The sequence below is a fragment of the Xyrauchen texanus genome, chromosome 48 (genome assembly GCF_025860055.1).
Source record: "Xyrauchen texanus isolate HMW12.3.18 chromosome 48, RBS_HiC_50CHRs, whole genome shotgun sequence".
In the NCBI taxonomy this organism is placed as follows: Eukaryota; Metazoa; Chordata; class Actinopteri; order Cypriniformes; family Catostomidae; genus Xyrauchen; species Xyrauchen texanus.
The window spans coordinates 15573032-15598565 of record NC_068323.1 but is presented as its reverse complement, the minus strand read 5'-3'; the positions used below and the strand labels follow the sequence as shown (position 1 = coordinate 15598565).

Genomic DNA, 25534 nt, shown 5'->3' with positions numbered 1-25534 from the left:
GGTGCTATTAAAACAGTTCTGTTTTTTTTGAGGGGGCTATCGGCCCCAACACGGCAACCTTGAATCGATCAATGATCTGAATTTAAGGTGGGACTGTCTGTTTGTACAACCAATGGAAGACTAGGTGTTTTCTGAAATGTGTTTGAAAACAGAGATGATTTGTTTTTACAATTCTGTTTGGTGACGCTAGTGGTGCAGAAATTACTCCCGTTCAAATTGACAGTTCTGAGGTGCACATACGTAATAAGATGATATTGCAGAGGACTGCTTATATTTTGAGTGGGGATTTTGGTTGCTTTGAAATTGATAAATTTGCTTGTGTGTGTGTGTGTGTGTGTGTGTGTGTGTGTGTGTGTGTGTATTTGTGTGTGTGTGTGTGTGTGTGTGTGTGTGTGTGTGTGTGTGTGTGTGTGTGTGTGTGTGTGTGTGTGTGTGTGTGTGTGTGTGTGTGTGTGTGTGTGTGTGTGTGTTTCTCCCTCCCTGCAGGCAGAGACCGTGAAGAGATTAAACGGGATCTGTGCTCAAGTCTTGCCTTACCTGTCTCAAGAGGTACAGAGAGAGATATGCCATTACCTGAACATTTACAGCTTTAGTGGCATGTCATTTGTACATTTTCACAATGATTTGTTACATGTTGATTTGCCATATTGCATATTTATTTTTTGTAATATATTTGATTTATTTTACAGTACATTTGGAGTTAACACTCTGAATTGAATGTTTTAAATTAGATGGTAAGTACTTAATTACTTACTGTATGCGATGAGGTGCCATGAACTGCCATGATTTGTCTGTTTCAGCACCAGCAGCAGGTCCTGGGGGCGATAGAGAGGGCCAAACAGGTCACCCCACCAGAGATGAACTCCATCATACGGGTAGGTTTTACATGTGTGTGGGTGCACATGTACAGGTTTATAGGCTAAGCTTGTGGAAATGCATATGAGTTTATGGCAGTTTAATTATGTATAAAGGAGGGGGCGTTATTGATGAATTTTATGTTTTGTTGCTGTTGGATTTCACGCTGATTTGTCTCTTTTCAATTTTTATCACATTTAGTGTGCATTGTTACCTTGACATTTATTTGATTCCTTCAAATTACACTTTTTACAAATTTTATTGCAAACATGCTCTTCACTAACACAATGTTGTCGACTTGGTCAACAAGTACATTTTCTTTTGAAAAAAGTCAACTAATTGTATTAAGGGCATAATTTAGTTGGTGTGGTGAAAATGATGGCAAAACTGTTGTGGGACAGTCATAATAAAAATAAAAACCAGGAGTCATTGGAAACAATAATCCAAGATAAAACAATTAGTTTTATAATTCCATAGAAAACAATAATAACATTTTACGCAGGAATGACTTGCAGATGTACAACACATTCACTCTCCATTCTGTAGCAGCAGCTTCAGGCTCACCAGCTCTCCCAGCTGCAGGGACTGGCGCTGCCAATGACCCCTCTCCCCCTCGGCCTGAGCCAACCAGCCGGCCTTCCCGCGGTCACCTCCAGCTCCGGCCTCTTTTCCCTCTCCAGCATCCTGGCCTCGCAGGCCCAAATGGCCAAGGAGGACAAGAGCACACGCGAGACTTCCGACAGCCACCGTGAGGAAGACGGAGACAAGTCCGACTAGATGCCCACCATATCTGATCTTTCATCCAATCATCATCCAGAGCTTAACGTAGAGGCACATGTTCCTAATACTCACACTTTTATATTCCTTTTTCTTTTCCTTCACTCTCTCCCTCCATCTTTCTATACTTGTGCACTGCTACTGTCTGCAGATGCCTAACATCATTATTTCTTCTTTCCACCAGCTTTATACTGTACATGTATTTATACACCACCTTTTTATTGTTGCGGATGCTTGATTTGATTTTATTTACACTCTTTCTTGCCTGTGTGTATGTATATATCTATATATATTGTATATTTCCTATGCTTGTAGTGGAAATGGTCTAGAAAATGGTGTACCTGTTAATGGACCAACGACCCTCCAGTAATAATAGTGTTAAAATCCCCCTCCCTTTCTCTTTTTTCCTCCATCTCACTTGCTCCCTCTTACAATCTTTCACCTTTTACAGCTACAATCTACAATAACTGAGTCAGAAGCACTTTGGCCAAGGCAGTAACTCTAAAATTAACATTGAATCAAAAAATTTAGCTGTGGCGTAATCCATTTAGAGCTTAAAGGATTGTTGTGATTTTTCAAAGGCATGTCTGTTGTTGTGCTTCCTGTTGTAGAAGTTGCAGATCTATCCTACCTTAAACTGTAAAGTGGGTCACCATTGCAGCTTGAGAAAACATTATAAGGGTGAATCTCACATGTCTAGGTCTTTTTTTAACACCAAGTCAAAAGGAAAAACTAAATGTAACCTTTTTAGGACAATTAAGATATTTTGCATTCCAACATTATTTTCATGACAGTTAAAGCCATTCATTTACCCCCACTTCTCATTACAATAATGCAAAAAAAATATCTCTTACTGTAATGCGATTAAAATGAAAAACAATAATAATAAAGGAATTCATGAAATGCCTCTAATTTGAGCTGATTCTAATAGAATAATATTATTGCAGTATTTATACTGTAATAAAATAAATATTACCGTTTACAGGATTTTATATTTTGCTTAAAGAAAATTTTGTCTTTTTGGACCATCAAGATTTTTTGCATTCCGACATCATTTTCAGGATAATTTAAGACATTTTTCCCTTACCACCTTTTACTGTAATGCAACAATATATCATTCTTATTACTGTAATGTAAAAAAAATCTAATAAATAAATACATTTAAATAAATATTTAACTGCCTTTAATTGAGCTGATTTAAATAGAATATTTGACAGTAGTTTTACTGTAATACAGTAAATATAACTCTTTACAGGAATAATTTTTTGCTGAATGGTCCTAAAAAGGATAATTTTCTTTTAGATTTTTTGCATTGTGACATTATTTTCATGACGTTTAGGACATTTCCCCCACTTTTCATTAATGTAATAAAAAAATAACATTATTACTGTATTTTATAACAATAATAATGAAACATTATGTAAATTATAAATACATCAATTTGTATCTGTTGTTTATGGTTCCCATGGTCATGGAAAACCTGGAAATATCAGGGAATTTTAAAATTTAGATTTCCAGGAAAAATCATGTACATTTAAAAAGTCATTGAACAATCTTGGGATTTTTTTATATAATTAATCTATTTTAATTTATTATGCTCTGTCCTAAAATATTTAATCAGGGGGTTACATTGCACTGGATTAAAAACACGGTGAAGAGTTTAAAATATATCATGTTATTTAGAATACCTGACCCAGGACTCGACAAAACGGACTGCCTGATGGCCACACATTCCACAGTTCACAATCACAGTGCACGAAATTCCCAATTTTTTCGTTTTAACATGTTGTTGAAAATGATCAATCCACACATTAGAATACATGAAATCAACAGATAATTTCTATAAGACTATTTTTTGGTCACACTTTATATTAGATGGCCTTAACTACTATGTTGTAACATTAAATACATACAAGACTTTTTGTTTACTGTGTAGCTTCATGTTGTTCTGTAAAATTCCCACATTTGCTGCTACTGAGTTTGAGGTAGGTTTGGAGTAAGGGTAGGGTTAGGATTAGGTGTTAGTGGTTAGATTTTGGGGTAAGGGATGGGTTGGGGTAAATGTAACAATTTAAATTACATTTAAAGTACGTTTGGATTTACAAAGTACATTAAAAGTATATGGTAGTTAAGGCCACCTAATATAAAGTGGGTCCTATTTTTTTAAAGCCATGATGGTAAAAACGGCAATTTTTCATTTTTGCGTTGGGGCCAGTGAAAATGTTGTCTGGGCAAGTAAAAATCAGAAACCACTGGCCCAACCGGGTCAGTAGAAAAAATCCTTCGTGTTGAGACTTGCCTGACCAATTAGAGACAACAATGTCCTGCTAATCCCTGCCCATTTTAGGATTCACCCAATATGTTTGTATGGATTAAATTTAAAATGAAATGTTTTCTGTTTAACTTTTATAAAGCAATGTTGTGGTTGTTTTTACTAATTTGCGATTATGTGATTTTGGTGCAATTTTCAGAATGAAAGGCTAAATGTGTGGGCTCGGAAATTAGCTTTCAAGTCATGGAAAAATCATTGGTTGAAAAGAGTGGGAACCCTGGTTGTTGGACTGCCATTAATTTGTGCTATTTGAATAGAATCATTTTATTACAGTATTTGTACTGTAATTTTACAGGAATGCTAAGTACCAAAACAATCATCAAAAGTGAAACATCTCGACATATGGTAAAAGAGAATTTGGGAGGAAAATGGTCATGAAATAATTGGCGCATTGCAAAAAATCTTAAGAGTCTCAAAAATGTCTTTATGCGAAAAATAATATACAGTACTGTGCAGACGTTTTAGGCACTTGTTAAAATAATAATGACATAAGTAGTTTTCCTTAATCAATTAACATCATACAAATTAAACTAATGAACTAATGAACTAATCAATATTTGGTGAGACCACATTTCAAACAGCACCAATTCTCCTAGGTACACCTGGACACAGTTTTTCTTGGTTGTTTGGCAGATAGGATGTTCCAAGTTTCTTAGAGAATTTGCCACAGTTCTTCTATTTTGTCTTAATTGCTTCGGTCTCTTTATGTAATCTCAGACTGACCCGATGTTCAGTGTGGGGCTTTGTGGGGGCCATGACATCTGTTGCAGGGCTCCCTGTTCCTCTATTCTAATCTATTTGCAAAAGAACCATTTGAGAGTATAACATATATTTTTCCTATTGACACACTAAAGCTGAAGATATAAATAACCAATTTAAGACAAATGCTTTTGTGAACATCTTATGTGCCTAAAACTTTTGCACAGTACTGTACATATTATTATTACTATTATTATTTTTAATGACCTGGACATCTTTTTTGCCAGATTTACCCATGAATACTGTTGAAATGAAGCTTGCTAAAGAGAGAGAGAGAGAGAAAAAAATATAATGCCCTTCAACGTACTGCATCTATCTACCTGTTTGCCTGATTTCTAATGTGTTTGGAAGTGTTGGACTCTTGTGCCGTCTCAGACAGAGTATTAGACGAAGATGCTAGCTAACCTGCTCACCAAGCGAAAAGGGATGCCATGTAAAATATATTTTTAGTCTTTTTTAAACAGTCATGTCGATTGTGTACATGGTTTTACATCTAGTCATGTTTTTTTTTTCTTCATTAGAAGGTATGTTGTAAGAGAAAGTATTGCAAAAATTTGTATTTGTGAAGAAGCACCTTTATTTTTATTTTTTTGTGCTACAGGAAGTGTGAAAAGAGTAAAGCTGTATAGCAAACCCAAATATAATACTCCCATCAAAGAAAAAAGAAATCAAAGCAACTTGAATTACCTGAAATGGTCTTGAGGTAAAAGCTAAAAATGAAAAAGAATGCAAATATTAGATTTTTTTATTCTCTAAGCAAGTTATGGTGTCAATTGTGTAATATGACATTTTACCAAGAGGGGGCAGTAAGCTCATAGCAAGTCCACTCTAACACCCTCATGGTCACTTTCAATTGAAGTTGTGTCCTGTCCTGTGTCTTTTTGGTAATGTATTTTACAAAATGCCCACCATAAAGAATGATTCTAAAATGTATTCAGCGAGACCCACACAACTTTGCATCCAAACAAGAAATGCATTTTGAAGTAACCGCTAACCTGCTGATGAAGCCGTAATCTAATCATTGATATGTTTGCATTTTAAGGACAAAGTGCAAATAGCCCTTTTCCTTCAAAGTCCCAATAGTTGTCTCTGTCATCTTTAGTTTTTTTCCATTTCGGTTCAGTGAGGTTCAGTGTTTTCGACAAAACCCCTGAAACTAATTTCTGTGTAAATAGTTAGCATAACCATTCTTATGTAAATGCAGAGTGATGTAACCAATTACGTAGCAATGGTTTTGCATCCAATTCTTATAGTTAAATGTGATGTTACAATGTGCACTGGAGAAATACATCTTTTAGATTTATCATCAATTAGTGAATGCCCCTCAAAATGGTGGTAATATAATGTAGAAACATACAAACTGTATCTGAACATCATTCATTACATGATGCCTCCTTAACATGCCTTTAGCTTACGAGGATGGCACACAATCTTTCAGTTTAGAAAAGTCTAAATGACCAGCATTGTGGTAGTGCCAACATGAGAAAACAGTGCTTTTATTTTTCTTTACAGTTTTTGAATTGGGTCTTTTCATAGGAAAAAAAGTGGCATGTCCTGTTTAACTTTACCATTGTATTTACAAGAAAAAGTGCCAGATTTCATCCTACTGCACAACTTTATCAATGTGCATGACTGTGACTTGCTACATAGTCCGATTAATCTATTATCTTGCATTGTTGTTTTCTTTTTAAGAAAGTGGTCGCTACATAGTTTAGAGCTAAGAATCCGATCGAGCCAAATGCAAAGTATTTTGTTCTAAAAGTGGGCAGCAGGTGTTCTGTATGTATACTTTATACATAAGCCTAAAGCTTTATGTGCAAATGGATGCTTTTGTGTCAATCTTGAATGATATGTCTGTGTTTTAGAGGTTTCTTAACTTTTGAGGCCCATCTTCTTTTCTTTCCGGACCCCTGACATCCGTCTTCTTCCCGAATGCATTGCTTGCCTTTTGCCATTTGTTTGAAAGCATTTTAAGCATTCTGTGCTTTATAAAAGTCTTTTGGTTGTTTGGTTTTCAACTCTTAATTCTATGTATATTGTAAAACATACAGTGTAAAAGTAATAGTGTTATGAAATAGCTTCATTCCATATTAAAACAGACAAAAGTACTTAAACATTTACTATACATAAATGGAAATTTCTGCAGTAAGGAAATGCTTCTGGTGCCTTACAAATAAAATCAATCAAATCAATGTAGTGATGTTTTTGTTGTTATTGTAATTTGTGTATGCGCCTGTTGGCATAGGGATTTTAGAGGTCCAATGAAATTTCTCTAAAATGTAGAGAAGGGTGAGTTTGGCGTGTTTGATCTTGCTTAATTTTGAGTGAATTTCAGTCCGTGACAGACCTATATGTCGGCCGATATTAGGACTTATTGAAATGTTTTGACATTGGCCGATAAATATCTCTGCTTATCATGAAATAATGGTTCTATTTTCAAATATTTTAAGTGAATTCATTGTGAATATTGATTTATTTCAAACTATTTTTATGGCATACATCTCTAAATTTGCTTATATCGGCCGATATTTGAACTTTTTGAAATAATTTTATATTGCCATTGGGCTATATCCATGTCCGCTAATGGGGAAGTGTTTGTTTAATTCCAAATATTTATTTGCGTACATTATTGTGGTTAAAGACAGACCAACATATATATATCAGCCGATATTTGGGCTTTTTGAAAACATGTTTGCATTGGCCGAAAACCATGTCTACTTTTCTACCAACAGCCTTATTTAATACTGATTCAGTTTTCAAATATTTTAAGTGAGTTTTGAGGGAAGTTTCAGTTAATTCCAACCATTTTTCACATACATTTCTTATTTCGGTTAAAGACAGACCAAAACAATGGCCATTATTTGGGCTTTTGTTTATATTTTTTGTCATTTGCTGATAACCATGTCTGCTTTGTCTATGAATAATTTTTATTTTGAGTAAACGTTCATTAAATTCCCACAATCAGACTTTGAAAAACTCAAATTGGTTGACTGCTTATTTCTACATTTCATTTAATGTCATGAATACTCGACATGAAACTGCGTTCACAACACTTTATTTGCAATACATTATTATTACGATTTACTTCCACAGTGTTTTTCCAAAAAAATACAGTCAAAAATGTGGGTGGGAATAATCAGGAATTTATTACAGGTGATTGAAGAGAAGAGGTTGAAAAATAAGAGGTTTTGGTGATGTCAGATGAAAAGTGCAGTAGTTGTGATAGTTTTATTACATTTTTATGAAAGATTACGACAAACAATAAAGACTGATAAACAGTGCACAAAATAAAATCAGGAACGTGTTTTTAGAAAGTAAATGGGTTAAATTTGTATTTCATGTTGCATTTAATATTTAGCATCCAACAAACTATGATTATGTAATTTGATTTAACGGAGCATCAATTGCGTGATTATATAATTCCGGTTTTATGAAAGTGTGGTTTGGTTTAATGCTTCAAACAGTTATTTTATGATTTTTAAAGGAGTTCATTGAGTAATGGCAGTTATTGGAAGTGTTGAAAGATAAATGGTCTTCATCGCTGACCACAAAAGTGAGAGTTTCTGGCGACTCCACTAGGTAGAGCATTAAACGTGAACCCCTCTGGAATTCGGTAATTGAAAAATTACAGTCTTTGATTCAATTTCTCTATGAAATTTCCTTTTCATTTACTGTAATACTATTTGATGTCTTTTCATCCCATTAGGAATCATATTCCATGTTTATTTTGGAAATCCAGACATCATGATGTTTTAATCAATCTGTTGGAAATACTCAACCTGATTTGGTTTCATAAGCTACTGTCAATCATGGAGAACAGCAACTAGTCAAGTCTAACTGTGACGGTATGATCTGTGTGCTCTCTCTCTCTCTCTCTCTCTCTCTCTCTCTCTCTCTCAGACACAGACACACTACATGTAAAAAAAGTAACTACAGAGAAAAATGAGTAACAGTAAATGAAACTGACACTTTCAGTATTTCGTGATAGGTCACCCTCTCTCCCTCAGATCATGACATGACAATTTATACATTCAGCTTTCTCTCCAAGAACATATGAAAGTTTCTCCACATTGCTGAATTCAGGCAGTATCTGTCCTATGACTTTGCGTGTCTGATGGTCTCATATTTACTGGACTCAGTGAGGAAGTGTAGTTCATCCTCTATGACTCCTTGAGTGCCGTGTGAACACTGTCTGTCCTCTCTGGGTCTCCAGTTCTGTCTGTGCCGACCTGTCTCACTGCCAGACTGTGCTCACTTACACTATACTTCATCAGAAGCTTCCTGTCCTTCCTGTCTTTCATTTTGGTCAGATATGATCCCAATTTATATAGTCTTCATTTTTTGGAAATAGGATAAATTATTTGATTTCTTTGAGCTTGCTTTGCCAATTATGAATATATTCTTCTGGGGTCCTGCTTTGTATATGTTTAATTTGCCTGCTGTAATTGAATTACATTCATACATTTAGCTGGTGTTTGTCCACAAAATACTGTAAAGGGTCACTCTCTGGGTGTGCTGCTCTATTGTGCACAGTGATGGTGTTTTTTGGGGGAAGAGTCTGATAGGTGGAACCAGAATGTACTGGCTCTCTTTTGAATATCTGTCAAGAGAGGGAAACTGCCCGGTTCTGCCCGACAGCCCAGGTTACAAGCGCATCTTTTGAACTCCCAGGATATTTTTACCAAATTCAAGGTGGAAGATATCAACTGGACTTTTGTCCTAGGTCCCATAATTCAGTTCCTATTTGGGGACCCAGTTTTCACTGCCATATTATAAGATGGGTTTGATGATGCGGTCAAAGATTTTCAGCCACAATTTAATAGGAAGGTTACATTTAAATAGTGATTTTCTTCTGCTATAATATACTGAAGACATTTGATTTCTTTGTCTCCTAGAGTAAGTCCAGGGGTAGATGAGATTTGAAGCATTTTAGCCAATTCATATATGTAAATATAGTTGGACTTGGACTGCAACCTTGACAATCTCCCTTATTCTGGCTGAAATATTCACTTCTTCTGTTATTTATTTTGAATGCAGCATTTGCTGTCTTTGTACATGTCCTTTATTAAATCATAAACCTTTCCTCCTATTCCACTCTGAATCAGTTTGAGGAATAATCCATTATGCCAAACTGGACCAAATGCCTTTTTAAAATCAATGAAACAACCAAATATCTTCCCCTGCTTTGTTTGATTCACATGTTTGTTTATAAGTGTGTGCGGTGTGTAGATATGATCAGTTGTTCTCTGTTTTGACATGAATCCAATTTGAAAATTACAATATGTAAAATCTTGTGTTCTTGGCGATATTGGGTTAATCTGTCATTTATAATGCAACAAAATAGTTTGCCAAGGTTGCTGCTCACTGTAATTCCCCTGTTGTTGTTTGGGTTACATTTGTCACCTTGTTTGAAGATTGAGGTAATTTGATTTTCTTTCCAATTCTCAGGAAAGTATAATGACTTTAAAAGCAAATTAAATTATTTGAGAATGGCCTCTCTTGTATTTGGGCTGCTATGTTTCAACATCTCATTGCAAATTCCATCTGATCCACTAGACTTTTTATTTTTGAGGGATTTGATTTGAAATATCCTTCATTGAAATGGGGGTGTCCAAATTATTTAATTGACCCTTTATCGTACATTCCATGTTACAGTGCATCCGGAAAGTATTCACAACGCTTCACTTTTTCCACATTTTGTTATGTTACAGCCTTATTCCAAAATGGATTAAATTCATTATTTTCCTCAAAATTCTACAAACAATAAGTATTTTTTTTTTAATCTTTGCAAATGTATTAAAAATTACAAATTTAAATAAATCACATGTAAATACATAAGTATTCACAGCCTTTGCCATGACATTCAAAATTGAGCTCAGGTGCATCCTGTTTCCACTGATCATCCTTGAGATGTTTCTGCAACTTGATTGGAGTCCACCTGTGGTAAATTCAGTTGATTGGACATGATTTGGAAAGGCACACGCCTGTCTATATAAGGTCCCACAGTTAACAGTTCATGTCAGAGCAGAAGCCAAGCCATGAAGTCCAAGGAATTGTCTGTAGACCTCCGAGACAGGATTGTATCGAGGCACAGATCTGGGGAAGGGTACAGAAACATTTCTGCAGCATTGAAGGGCCCAATGAGCACAGTGGCCTCCATTATCCGTAAATGGAAGAAGTTTGGAACCACCAGGACTCTTCCTAGAGCTGGCCGCCCGGCCAAACTGAGCGATTGAGGGAGAAGGGCCTTAGTCAGGGAGGTGACAGAGCTCCAGCGTTTCTCTGTGGAGAGAGGAGAACCTTCCAGAAGAACAACCATCTCTGCAGCACTCCACCAATCAGGCCTGTATGGTAGAGTGGCCAGACGGAAGCCACTCCTCAGTAAAAGGCACATGACAGCCCGCCTGGTGTTTGCCAAAAGGACTCTCAGACCATGAGAAACAAAAGCTGAACTCTTTGGCCTGACTGGCAAGTGTCATGTCTGGTTTGTCAGTTGGCATGGGCGTATATTGTCTTGGTGATGTGCGCTCAGGCCGTTGAGGTGTTTTGTTGTCTTGTGTGACCACTTGGCTTTGGTTGTTTCTGTATTGCCGCGTGTCTCTCTCACGTCATACCCTGCCTCCTTGTTTGCTTATTATTAGTTAATTTGCCTCACCTTTCTCCTATTAACCCATTTGATTTCTCTCCCAATTTTAGTCTCTTTGTGTTTGCTGTCCAGTGCCAGTTCATCTTGTTTCCAGTCTTGTGTGTTCCAGTCGGTCTTGTTCATGTCTGTCCTTTTTATCAGCCCTTTTCCTCTTCAGTCCGGTTGGTCCTGATTCCCAGTTACACTCTGCCCCAGCCCTGGATTATTTGTTTTCCTACAGGGTTGTTTTTTTTTATCTCTGCGCTTGGGTCCTGAACCTCTGTCATTCTCTGGATTCCTGACATCTTCCTGTCACAACAGCAGTATAGCTTTCTGTCTGTCTGCTGGCATGCTGTCTCAACCTCTCCTCACAGTCAGGGGGTGTGTTCTCAGACCTTTTCATTGTTACATCTTTGATTGGTTTTGCAAATGTCATGCCCTCTCGATGAATGTGGAGACAGTCACATAGATGCTCATGAGTGATGTGCTGATGATTTCCTATGTGTACATTCAGCATGAGTGCACACACGTCAGTTATCGCTGCAATAATGGCATTGATGATGTTTTGTGGAATGTCTCCGAGGCAGCAGTGTAGTAATGATGACTGGCACTGGGGTAGATTCCTCTAGCTGATTTTGCCACGTTGATGAGAGCTTTGGCAACATCCACTCTTCTGGTGCTGAGGTTGTTTGTCCCAGTGTGTGCAGTATGATGGTGTTCCCAAAACATCCTCTCTCAGCAGCTTCAAAACAGAATGAGAGGTGGGACACCAGAGTTTCCTCACAGTTCTCCCGGGGAACAGTCATCTCTGGTCCAGGTGGTTGCCGTTGGAGTCACAGAGGATGATGATGTTCTGTTGCCTCTTCTGTTCTCTGTTGGATGTTGTTGTGGTCTGTGGATGTCTCTGTCTGGTGCTGCTGTCTTAAGAGACCTGAGGGGTTGCAGGGGATGGGATGTTGTGTGTTTGTGCGTTGAACCACTTCTGGTGTTGTGTTTGCGATGTGTTCAGGAGTAGAGGTGTTGAGTGTTTGTGTCATGGCACACTGTAGCTGTTGTTCTGTGGTTGTGACGTGTTCAGTGCTTGTGTGTAGCTGTTGTCTCATTTCCTCCAGTTGTTTCTCCAGCATGTTGCTGTGTTGATCTCTCTTGACAAGCTCCTCTCAGCTTCTGGTTGTTCTCCTGCTGTTTGACTGCAGAGCAGAGTTGATGATGTTTTTGTAAGCTGAGGTGGCTGGTCTGGTTTTGGAGCTGACAGAGGTTGTTGGTAGTTTCCTCTTTAAACAGGAAGTAGTCCTGCTCCACCTCAGTGATGTTGTCTTTCAAGCCCTTGATCTTTGGAGATGCAGGAGAGACAGGGTGTCTTTTTGCTACAGGGGTGCTCGAGCTGAGGTCAGTGTTAGTGGCTGTTGTGGTGCAGGCCTCTACACTGCTCTTCACCTCTGGATCTTTAACTTCTGAACCTCCATTTTAATGTCCATGAAATTCTTCTGGAATTCATCAAGGCTGGGTTCTGACACCTGGACTATGACGTACAATTGTGATACAAGTTTACAGTCAGCTTAATCTCCTTTTCTCCTTCCAGAGTGATTTGTCTACCTTTACTGAAGCAACTTTTCTGCTGCAGTTCATAGCAGTTATGAGAGTGCTGTGCCAGGCTGATGGGTGATCAGTGAAGAAGAGCAGGTTACCCCAGACTCTGTTGGGTTCTAGTTCACTGTAGTCAGACAGCAGGATCTCTGGATGCTCTCAGGATCATCTCTTTCATCATCTTATCTTTGATTGATAAAACATCTGCTGGATATATTATCTCCAGCTCCTCTTCATTTTTGAAAGATTCTACTGCCTTAGGTAGGCCCAAGCTTTGATAAACATTTATCTGCTATGAAATGTACCAGTTAACTTGATGTTTAAGTTATACTATATGTCATTTTTTTATGTGATCTTCAAGATTCTTAGAGGTCTTACCTTAAAAATCTTCTGCCTCTTTTGTATTTATTTTAGTTTCCAATCATTTAAGTAGTATTTGATTCATAAAAACATACACTCTCTGGCAAAATTTGAAGTTACAGCAGGAGCTGATATTTTTTGCTGCCAACTGCCATCGTATCTCTCTCTCTCTCTCTCTCTCTCTCTCTCTCTCTCTCTCTCTCTCTCTCTCTCTCTCTCTCTCCAATGCACACACATACATGCTCCCTCATGACTGTGGTTTTTGAATGACACTCTGCCCTTGTCTAGTTTTTCTGTGTGCTGGTAAGCCACAGAGTACTTTGGCAGCTCTCTCTCTCTCTCTCTCCTCTCTCTCTTATTCTCTATATCTCTGTCTGTCTGAAACTCTCACAGGATTTCTCTGGATCTGAGCCCAGTGCTTAAATAAATATTAAAGTGCCCTATTTTCTGTCAGAATATTGTCAGAAAGGCAGGGTTTGGTTTATTTGTCTTCACTTCCGTTTAGCACATTGTTTGAATGTTTTGGAGGCTGTTGTGATCATTTTACAGAGCAGAATGAGATCATACCAGCTTTTAACATTTTGAAAATGTTTTATTCCAAAGCAAAAGAAAAAAGAAGAGACAACCATAAATGCTTTACAGTTTAAATAATTTATCATTGGTTTAACAGTAATGAGTATGGGATTTGATTTATTCATTTGTATTGCATTACGGAAATGAACCAAACTGGTTGAGAATTTCGCTAGCAACAGCGGGGTCACTGGTGTGATTCCTAGGGAACACATATACAAATATTATTATCTTGAATGTAATGAAACTTTAAATCCTTTGGTCACGGTTGCAAAATAAGATTTTCTTATGTTATAGCCCCCCCAGCTTTGGAAATTGACAAAATTTGGCATGTGGCCACACAATGTCTTGTTGTCCATGTGTTACTTTTTGTCAAGTTTGGATGTTGTGTTCTCAAGATACACGCCAAAATAAAAGGAGAATCTCTTGATGTATCCAGAGAAAATAGACATTTTTATTCTAGCGCACACTGAAGTTCTGAAATTATTAGCATAAAAAGTAAATTAGCTCATTATAGCACCACCTTATGGCCGATTCACACAAAATTTGGTATGCTGCCTAATTTTGGCAACCTCTAAGTGGATGCCAAAATTCATAATGATCAGCATTTCACAATGTAAGTTATTAGCTGCTGTAATTTGATGCTGCTGCCTGTGGCAGTTGCGAAGATATTAGCAAAAATGTAAATGATAACATTATAGTACCACCTGGTGTTGAATGAGTTTGTACCCTGCCAAGTTTGGGGTCTCTATGACTTACTAAAGCCCAGACACTTTTAGAGCAGGAACAAGAAGAATGACAACAAAATCTGTATAAATTGTAAGGCTGGCATCAGAATGTCTACACCCAAAAGGTGCTATTTCTGGTAAAACTGAAAGAACTCTGCGAGAACCAACGTCATAAAACTCTCACACAGAAGATCATCTCCACCTGAGACAACACACCCTACTGACCATAAAACGCAAATCTCACTCACATCTGCCCCCTCTCTTACATACCTCATCTCAGGTCATTTTAGTCATTCTAAGCGGCAGGAATCCAAATGAACGAGTACAATATAAAATGGAGTTAAATTTGATTATTTAATCTTAAATCAAATTTAATAATAATAATTAAGATAAAAAATTGATATATCCTTGGAAACTTTTATAATTGGAGTCAGATCAAATAAACTGGGATCATAAAACGAATAATATCGTTTTTTAATTGGAACTAAATAAAGTTTGCACGATTAGAGAGAATGCACAGGAGACCTTCAGCCACACCATTCGATACCATCCTTGGGCCATTGGGTGGCCTCCCCCTTACAAAATACAGCTCCTTCAGTGAATGGCCCTTAATGATAATTTGGGTGGAAGTGTGTTCAATTGTCATTAAAATAAAGCCACAATGCAAACAAACTTAAAACACAAGACACATTTCTGCTGATGTCGTAGAATTTCCTTTCAAGAATGGAAAGACAGATGGGTGGAAGGGTGATTATTGAAATACAAGAGGCCATTGATTAATCATGATTGACTCATCCTCTCTCTGTCTCTCTCTCTGTCTCACAGCTTCTTAGTTTATTCATGTGTTCCTGAGAGTTTGGTCTGTCAGTCCTTTCAGCTCTCTCTCTCTCTCTCTCTCTCTCTCTCTCTCTCTCTCATTCTGTCATTCCCTCTCTGTCTTTCTCTATCACTCTCATTCTCTTTGTTCTATCCCTTCAGGCTTCAATCAGACTCATCATTCTATTGTTGTTTTTTCACTCTGTCTCTTTTTTTTTCTTTTGGCGATAACCACAGCACTCATCTTAATCTTCATTTCTCTTTAAGCCCTCTTGTCCTGTGATCCCCTCTCTCTCTCTGTTGACATAGCGCTCACTGAGATGAACCATGGGAGAAGGACTGCCTGTCTGTTTTTCTAAGCCTTTGCTTTTCTCATCCATCCATTCCTCCCTTCCTTGTACTACTTCTTCTGTAAGTAAAAAACACTGCTTGGTGGACAGCTCTGAGATTTGGGAGCATTTATCTTGGAAAAAAATTACAATAACAATAAAATCAGGCAGCAGAGAGCAAGTCTTAAAATATTCTGATCTGGAATCAAATTAATTCCTGACTGCATTTATCTTGCCTATGATACTTACTCCAAAATAGCTTTTACCTAAGGTGCCTATGTGTATGTACATCAGGATTTGTCTTTTAATTAAAGGTAAGGCCAGAGACATACACTGAAACAAAGAAAATTTCCATTGTGACGAATGAGCCATTTTTACTCATATTTACTCTTTTCTGACTCTTTTGATCTGACCTCCAAAAGTTTAGACATGTTTCCCACAAAACTGTGTTAAAAATACCAAATAACCATTTTAATTTCCAAGACGCCACTAACTGGACAGCAGTAACATGCAACGTGATGAGGTCATTTGACAACAGTGTAGCATGCTAATGTTTACCCATGGAATATTAACTGCTGTTTTTTTTTTTTTAAATGGCAATTTGTACACAGTGTGTACTATTTAGTATTTTGTAAGTAGAAAACTAGTATTCCTATGTGCCTAAACATGCAGTCTTACGCTACTAGGTTGTAACAAACTTCAACACTGGGATGATAGAATTCAAATGTCTGTCATTAAACTAGGTGTGTTATTATTTAGGTAGCTAGCTATAAACATTTCGACAGTTTAACTAACATTCAATAACTTGCTCAGCAAGATTGTCTTCAAACTGTTGCTCTGCCATGACCATTTTTGGTCAATTGTAAACTGACTGCAGGAGACAACAGTTTAAGCTAATTCCGTTAGCGTATACAATACGTTATTGAGGCAATGTTGGGAATGCAATTTGTCGCTTTATATTTTTGGTCTGAGACATTTCAGAATACAGCTACTCGCAAAATCAACTTTGTGTATAGTATCTACAAGCGTTTGCATGTACTTGCGTTGAGTATGTTTCCAACTGATGCTAGCACTATTAGCTTTGATGTGGTCCTGATTTGATGCTAATGATAATTTGTTGCAGTGGTGGGCTGGCATACAGCTGGCTTTGGGATCCCAATGTGTCATTTGTTTGGCTGTTATCCATTAATGCTAACATACAAACACTCTCCAGTTCTCGTATGCATGTTTTCTCCACTACTCCCCAGATATAATTTAGTGACTTCATAGTCTCCTTTGTAGCAGCCAATCTAATTCATTTATCAAGCACCGTTCTGCTACAAAGTTCATGTCCATTTCAAGACCCCAATTGAAACCCAGTCAGGCTGCGATTTGCCCTCTCCCAAGTAATCAAAGACACTAAATGCACCCTTTCATGGTCTGGGTCTCTTGAGTGGGTGTTTTTAGTTTTGTATCGATTTATATGGAGCTCCTGCAGGTTCATTACAATTTGCGATGAAATGACATGTCACTGTTGGAGTCCTGGTCTAGTACTTGACAAATAAAAAGTGGCAAACAGGCTACAAATAAAAGACATGTCACTAGATTTGACATCAGTGATCTCAGATACCATTGGTTCTTATTTATGAAATACAGCATAGGGTAAGATTTCCAGTGAAATAAATACAATTTCTGCCTGTTCCTTATAGAAAGCTATCATATGTCTTCAGAAGACTTGGACTATAGAACACGAGTGGTATGAACTTCTTACTGTATATGGTACCTTTGTCCTTGGTCTCAATATTATTTTATTGAATGAAAAATAGCAGCGTTAATATTGTTCAATATCCTTTTTATTGCATGGAAGAAGGAAAGGCATACAGGCATCTTTTGAAATGAAAATGTTTTAGGTGAACTTTTCTTTTTTTTTTTAAAGTATAAATAAAAAATTTTCTAAATCTGTTACAGGAAGAAACTTTAGTTGTCAATGGATGAGATTTCTCGAATCAGTCACATCTCTCTCTTTTAGCCTTGGTCTGGATGTGTCGGCGGAGGAAAATCTGTTATTCCCGGAGTGCTCTTTCATCTGAATTCTCATTCTTTATTCATTCATTTACCACCTCCTCCATCTATCAGGCATCTGACAAATACTGCCCTCCTGCCCTTCTCCCTCCATCTCCTCTGTCAATCTCTGTCACACATTCATACTTTTCAACTTTTCAACTTTTTCTCACCTCTCCTTTCTGTTCCTGTTCGCACAGCTTTTCTGTCACTCTGCGCACACCCTTCTTCCCTAACTTACTTTCTTTCTTTCTTCATCTCTCTCTTCCTTCCTTTCTTTGTGTCTCTCTTCTTTCTTTCTATTTTTCTTTCTGCCGTCATCTCTCTCTCTCTCTTCCTTTCTCTCTCTTCTTTTCTTTCTTTCTTTTTTCTTTCTTGCGTTCTCTACTTCCGTCATCACTCTCTTCCTTTTTCCTTTATTTTCCTTCCTTCTTCCATCCTTGCTTTCTCTACATCTTTCCTTCCTTGCTTTGTCTTTCTCTTCTTTTCCTTTCTACCATTCTTCATCTCTCTCCCTTACTTTTCTTTTTCCTTTTTCTTCCCTCGTCTCTCTTCTTTCTTTATTTTATCTTCCTTTCTTTTCCCTTCCTTTCGTTTTCCTTCCTTCCTTGCTTTCTCTTCTTTCCCCTTTCTTTATTTCTTCTTTCCTTGCTTTCTCAACATCTTTACTCCTTCCTTGCTTTCTTTACTCTCTTACCCGTTCCTTCCTCCTTCTGTCCTTTCTTTCCTTCTTTCTTACTTTATTTCTTCTTTCCTTGCTTGCATCTTCCTTCTTCCTTCCTTCCACCGCCCTAACTGTGCTTTCCCATAAGCATGCGCTCTAGGCTGCAGCCAAACAGCAGTGGCTGGGCTATTGTAGTGGTCATTGTGCTGTCTGTTTATACTGCAAAATGTTTGCATTTACATTTATACATTTGGCAGACGCTTTTATCCAAAGTGACTAACAGTGCACTTATTACAGGGACAATCCCCCCGGAGCAACCTGGAGTTAAGTGCCTTGCTCAAGGACACAATGGTGGTGGCTGTGTGGGATCGAACCAGCGACCTTCTGATTACCAGCTCAGCGCTTTAGCCCACTACGCCACCACCACTCCGTCTCAGCCATTTGCGCCTCAGCCACAGAAGGACTACTGTGTGTGTAAGGACAGAGAGCTTGGACTGCAAGTCTATACACTTTACATAAAGTATAAATTGTATTTATCATTTTTATATTTAGATAAAGATGAAGGCCCTTTTATATGTGTTTATTAAATCATGGATTTCATGTTGCCTTTAATACAGTGTTATAGCTTACTACACTTTCAGTGATGGTAACATAATTAAAGGCAGTCATGGTCTCTAATATTTTTGTGACTTGACTATTTTGACTTTAATTTTCCATTCCTTCATTTACAGAATACCAGTCAGTCAAAAGCAATGCCTGAGGTTATTTTTTCTAATATGATATTTCCTTACCTGACACTCCGGTATGATCTGGCATATTTGTATAAGAGACAGAGAGAGAGACGAGTGCAATGCAACAGTGCTGTGAATGTTTGCAGAAGAGAGCCTCAAACTGTCAGAATATCAAATGTGATTAATAATACATCGCTCAAAGTTTCTCAACATACAATATTTAGTGTGGGTATCAGCCAGAGCTAGGGGAGATGGAGGATGAGGCAATCAAGGGACTGTTTGTGTGAACAGCAAGGAACAGAAGGCTCCCAAGGGAGAACAGGTCACTGGCATCAAAGTGTGTTGGAGTCACAGGAATGGGGTGATGAGAGAGGGGGAGATGAAAAGAGATAAATCAGTGAGAGAGTAACTGACAAGAGTAAGAGTAAGAGCTTAACATGATATTGGCGAGTGATATATTCTATCTCGTCAGTGTTAATCAGAGTGAAAATGAAAGACTTTTGTCACTTTGTCACTCCAAACTGCTGTCACCTTTAGATATACTAATCCAAAGCCTCTTGGTTCCTTATTGTGTCCCATCTTAAATTACAGCAGATTTTTTCCTTAAATCTCAAACTCTTTGAATTCGGCGACAGTGGGATGAAAATTCTTATGCTTAAATCGTTCTGTGCTTACCGAAATTCGAATCCCTTCCTCCAGTGGCCAAAGCTGGAAGTGCGGTTGAACCTATGGGCATATGTAAGAGTTGTTTTTAGTTGTAAATGTAACAATCAACAGGAATGCTTTTTTTTTTTTTTTTTAACCAAATGCCCTAACCCAAACCCCAACACTAATCTCAACCTTCAGTAGTATAAAAATGTAACGGTGTAAAAATTGTAGTGATGGAGAATACGGTCGATGAAAGGGTTCCCGGAACATTTGTTGATAACATGCCGAGTTCACAAGTGATCATGTTGACCACTCACTATATCTCCATTTCAAGTGCTTGTCGATTGAAAGCCTAAACCGAGAGAATGTAATGATCTAAATTTCCATTTTACAGCTGTGCTGTGGTACAGAATATTCAAGCTTTAGTTTCATTCCAATGTGCTTGATGTTGAACGCTGTTGTAATACTGATTTACCTCTTTAATGCGAGGCTTCCACCAAATGGAGTTATTTAGCTGGATTGTGATCTGTAATAGCCCATTAAGTCTATCCACAGCCATTTTTATTTGAAGCCTATAATCCAACACTGTTACAAACAATAAAGGTTAATGCTGGAATCAAACCAAGGAAGACCAAATCGCTTGAGAGAGGAAAAGAAATGGAGATTGAAAAGATCTTTGTATATCAGTAAGACACAGAGAGAAAGATTATGTTGACTATTAGACTATTTACTTCCTCCAGTCCGGAGTGTTTTTAAGAGTACATCAGGGAAGGGTTAATGTTGTCTGTAACAGGCGGCATTCCCAGATGGAAGACTTTTAGCTAATGAACTTAATTGTCATGGCATGGGCTGGGCAGCGTGCCAACTGGCCAGAAATCTCTGCAGCTGGGTACGGATAGAGAGAGGGAACTATATAAATCTAATTTATTTCCAAGATCCTTTCCTGGTTCAATTTATTCTGCCTTACGCCTTTATTCTGTTGCTTCAACAAAACAAAAGCAACAACAAAATTAATTTACTTTACTTTAAAAACAATTAAAAAAAAAGAATAGCTCACCCAGAAATGTAATTCTGTCATCATTTAGGTCATGTAAATAGACAACATGTCCAAGCTGCTATTTTAGGGACAAGGGCTCCGAAATGACAAAAAAGCACCATACACTGTATATCGCAACTATAGTAAAAGTTGTCCATATGCCATGTGTACTGTATTCCAAGTCTTCTGAAGACATACATAACTTCCGGAACCAAGACAAATAAAACAGTGGGGGTGCACTGTTGTACTCAATTGATTTTGATTGGTTGTGGCCATTACTTGTGCATGTTTATTGCTGCTTTTGTTTGCTGAGTACCGTTGAGTTACATCTTTGAACTGAAACATGTGGTGGTAATAAAACACATATGTCCATTGTCTCTCTCTCTCTCTCTCTCTCTCTCTCTCTCTCTCTCTGCCTGTTAATTCACTTCCTCTATGAGTTAAGGTCTAGATGTTTTTAGGCTATTTAAAGCACAAAACTCCCTCTGGATCCTCAAAACACTGTATCTGACATTTTTCAATGTTTACTCTCACCATCTGCCCCTCAGGCAGGACACACTCTTTCTATATTACTCTTCCACTTTCTCTCACTCTCATTCTGCTGTTATTTCTCTAACGCAGTTTTCCATGTAGAGCTCTTTACATTCAAACATATACTCTCTCTCTCTCAAACACACATGCACATATACACACACACACACACACACACACACACACACACACTACATCTGGACAGACTCTCAGCCAAAGTATTTATTGCATTTGGGGGGTGTTGGGTGGTGTGTTTGTTGTCATGACCAAAAGTTGTTGAGCGGGGGAGGGGTAATTTTAATTGTTGATGGGTTTTCGAGTGGGGGAAATGCCAAACTGAATCACGCAACCTTAAAGCCCAGTGCCCACCGGGCAGTCAAGGGCCCCTGGGCACTGGCCCCATTGGCCCGGTCGGTAATCCATCCCTGCCAACATGTAATTATTTTTGCCAATTGACACATTCATTCAGTACCTGTGTATGTTCACTGCAGTCATGTGACTTTAAAATGTTTTATTATTACATCATTCACAGAATTAAAATGGGTTGTGAAAGCTATTTTGTGTGAATTCAGTGCACTTATTGACTTGCACTGACCGACCGTAACAATTGTTGTTTCCGACAAATTGCAATAGGAAAATACATCTCACCATGTCAAAATTCTGTCACTCACAACGTCAAAGGATCTTAGTCATATTTCATTCCGACTAACTTCCATTTCCAGTAACAGCAAGGTTATAGCTAGTGGGTCTTTAATATTTGGTATTTTATATTCAGCTAGTCGTTTTACTCTTCCTGCAGACCTGGGAAAAGTTCCATCTTGGGGCACAGATACATTCAGATCAACTTCAGAATTAATTAAGCTGGCCTTGGATCATTATTTATTTATTATATCATCATTAACCCTCATGTTGTTATAATCTGTATCCAAACTTTAGTTTAGGAGCTGTTCCACATATCCTTACACAAATATGTGACTTCGGAAGACTTGGTATATAGTGTGTGAGTCATATGGACTACTTTCATGATGCATTTTTGTCATTTTAGAAGCTTGACCTCACTATGAATTTGACAACATTAGGTTAAAATTCTGCTGCTGCAATTATTCTGTGCTTACCGGAATTTAATCATTGCCTCCTAGTGGTCGAAGCTGGAAGTGTTATTGAATGTTTTGGGTGAAATGCATTGTATTTTTAGTTGTAAATGATGTAATAGTGAACAGGAAGGCATATTTTAATAACTCTACCCCCTGACCCCATCTAAAAATAAATAAGCACATTTTTGAGCAAAAATGCTAACCTTGGTACCTTTTCATTTCCAAACTATAAAGGTTAGTTTCGCAGCTGCTGATACACTCCCCCAGCTCACACACACATATAAGGATCTGTGAATTCTGTTAATAGGATTTATCAGGATGCACACACACACACACACACACACACACACACACACAGGCACTGTGTAGTTGGCTTGGCTGTGTTTGATCTCGTTCTGGAGAGTTGTTTGTGTGGCATGATGGTTTTTCATAACCTTGCCCCAGCGAGACGACCACTCAATCTAAAAGGAAGGAAGAACAGCCGCATAAAAAAAAAAACGCTGGTCATTCTCTACGCAGACGCAAAACATTCCCACTGACATTCATTAGCACACCCATATGTTTTCAGATGGTCTTCATTATTTACTCATCTGTTAGAAAGTACATTTATTTATATGCACATACCTTAGTCTTGGCTGCAAAAAAAGCTATTGAACATTTTAATTGGCATGCTAATCACATTTTTTCCCCCCACACATATTCCAACCTGATGTGCTTTATGTAAGGGTTAGCAGTGCATTAATGGAATTACTACACAAATGTATCTAAAATATTTCAGACAGGCAGTGCCTTTCACTACACATGCATTCCAAGGAAAAAGTGAAAAAAAAAAAAAAATTCCAGTGTGATCATGTTGTGGGAAAGATCAAGTTTATTTAACACATGTTGACCATTTGCAACACTGTTGTCTCAATGTCACATTCATGAAATCGCAAAGCTATAAAATGTAGCATGCATGAATACTATGGCTGTCAATCGCTTATTGCTTATCCTTTTCAGTCATACTGTATATATTTATGTATATCAGGAACTATTTGATGCTTGTAAGTTACACAGAGAAAATAGCATGTATTTGACCAAAATTCCATTGTTGTCATCCAGTTGGCTAGCGTGTATTATGGTGTAAAAATAAGAGTTCTCCAAGAAATACATGATTGAACCTGACGTCCTCCATGTTTCCAACAACAAATTGTTCGTATTACGAATTCAGAAGTGGGAAGTAGGATCATTTTGATAGCGTGTGTCAGCATTAGTGTGCATTAGACTTCCCCATGTGAAAAGTGGTTTCCCTATATGTGTAGCTTGCAAACAGTGATACTGTGCATTGCAGAAATGCTATATCCAGGGTGCAAAGCATGCACTATAAAGGGAAACAGTATATTTGGATAAAGATCTTTGGATCATGACATGCTTACATGCAGATAACTAAGAAAGACGGTGTTGTGTTTGATGGTGCAAGACACTGCTCAGTTTCAAGCTGCCACAACAGGTGAAGCCTGAAGTTAATTACTGGAGAGATTGGAGGTCTGGCCACACTGATGTGCTCGCTAGCAACTGGAGCTTTGTTCAGTTAAAGAATAGACCCCCCATCTATCAGAGCAATCGATACTCACTGACAAAGGTAGTCTCGTTTTCTTTCACTGTGTGCATGTGTGTGGTTGGTAGGTTAATACACATAAGCACACACACACACACACACACACACACACAAACTCTGCCTGATAAAAGGTGACCCATCTATCATATAAAAAACTTCAATGGTGGTGCAATAGTACTGAGATATCATGTGATAATTTAATGGTACTACAGGTATCAATGTACTTAAAAGGAACATTCAATACAAGTTAAGCTCAATTGACAGCATGTGTGGCATAATGTTGATTGCCACAGAAATATATTTTGATTCATCCCTCCTTTTATAAACAAAATAATAATAATAATAAAGCAAAAATCTAGTTTACAGAGAGGCAACTACAATGGCCAATTTTTTGAGGGTTTAAAAGCAGGTTTATTATTTGAAAAAATCACTTACATTAATTCTTCTGTCAAAACTCACCAGTCCCTCCTGCAGCAAAGCACCCCCACAACATGATGCTTCCACCCCATGCTTCACAGTTGGGGGTGGTGTTCTTCAGCCTTTTTCCTCCAAACATAACGAAGGTCATTATGGCCAAACAGTTCCATTTTTGTTTAATTAGACGCCATTTCTACAAAAAGTAAGATCTTTGTCCCCATGTGCACTTGCAAACTATAGTCTGACTTTTTTATGGCGGTTTTGGAGCAGTGTCTTTATTGCTGAGCAGCCTTTCAGGTTATGTTGATGAAAGACTGGTTTTACTGTGGATATAGATCCTTGTCTACCTGTTTCCTCCAGCATCATCACAAGGTCCTTTACTGTTGTTCTGGGATTGATTTTAACTTTTCACACCAAACTACATTCATCTCTAGGAAAAAGAATCTCCTTCCTGAGCAGTATGATGGCTGTGTGGTCGCATGGTGTTCATACTTGCATGCTATTGTTTATTCAGATGAACGTGGCACCTTCGGGTGTTTGGAAATTGCTCCAAAGGATGAACCAGACTTGTGGTGGTCCACAGTTTTCTAAGGTCTTGGCTGATTTCTTTTGATTTTCCCATGATGTCAAGCAAAGAGGCACGGAGTTTGAAGGTAGGCCTTAAAATACATCCACAGGTACACCTCCAATTCAGTACACCTCCTATCAGAAGCTAATTGCTTAAAGGCTTGACAACATTTTCTGGAATTTTCCAAGCTGCTTAAAGGCACAGTTAACTTAGTGTGTGTGTAAACTTCTGTCCCATATGGTTGGGAGGGTTACTTTTGAAAGGTATTTCACTACAGATTACAGAATACATGCTGTAAAATATAATTTGTAACATATTCCATTAGATTACTTGAGTGGTGGTGGCGTAGTGGGCTAAAGCACATAACCGTTAATCAGAAGGTCACTGGTTCGATCCCCACAGCCACCATCATTGTGTCCTTGAGCATGACACTTAACTCCAGGTTGCTCTGGGGGGATTGTCCCTGTAAT

At 37.9% G+C, this 25534-nt stretch overlaps 1 protein-coding gene across 2 annotated transcripts in view; it reads left to right on the top strand.

Moving 5' to 3' along the window:
* The window catches only part of LOC127639694 (TLE family member 5-like), a 49881-nt gene extending 42966 nt beyond the window's left edge, over positions 1-6915 (top strand). Inside the window, exons 5-7 of one of the 2 annotated variants that reach the window (XM_052121855.1) lie at positions 487-549; positions 801-875; positions 1405-6915. In XM_052121855.1, the coding sequence (XP_051977815.1) occupies positions 487-549; positions 801-875; positions 1405-1632 (366 nt within the window). In that variant the 3' untranslated portion in view covers positions 1633-6915. Of the gene's footprint in view, positions 1-486; positions 550-800; positions 876-1401 lie in introns of both variants that reach the window. The other variant, XM_052121853.1, reaches the window with a different exon arrangement.
* The last annotated feature ends 18619 nt before the right edge of the window (positions 6916-25534 follow it).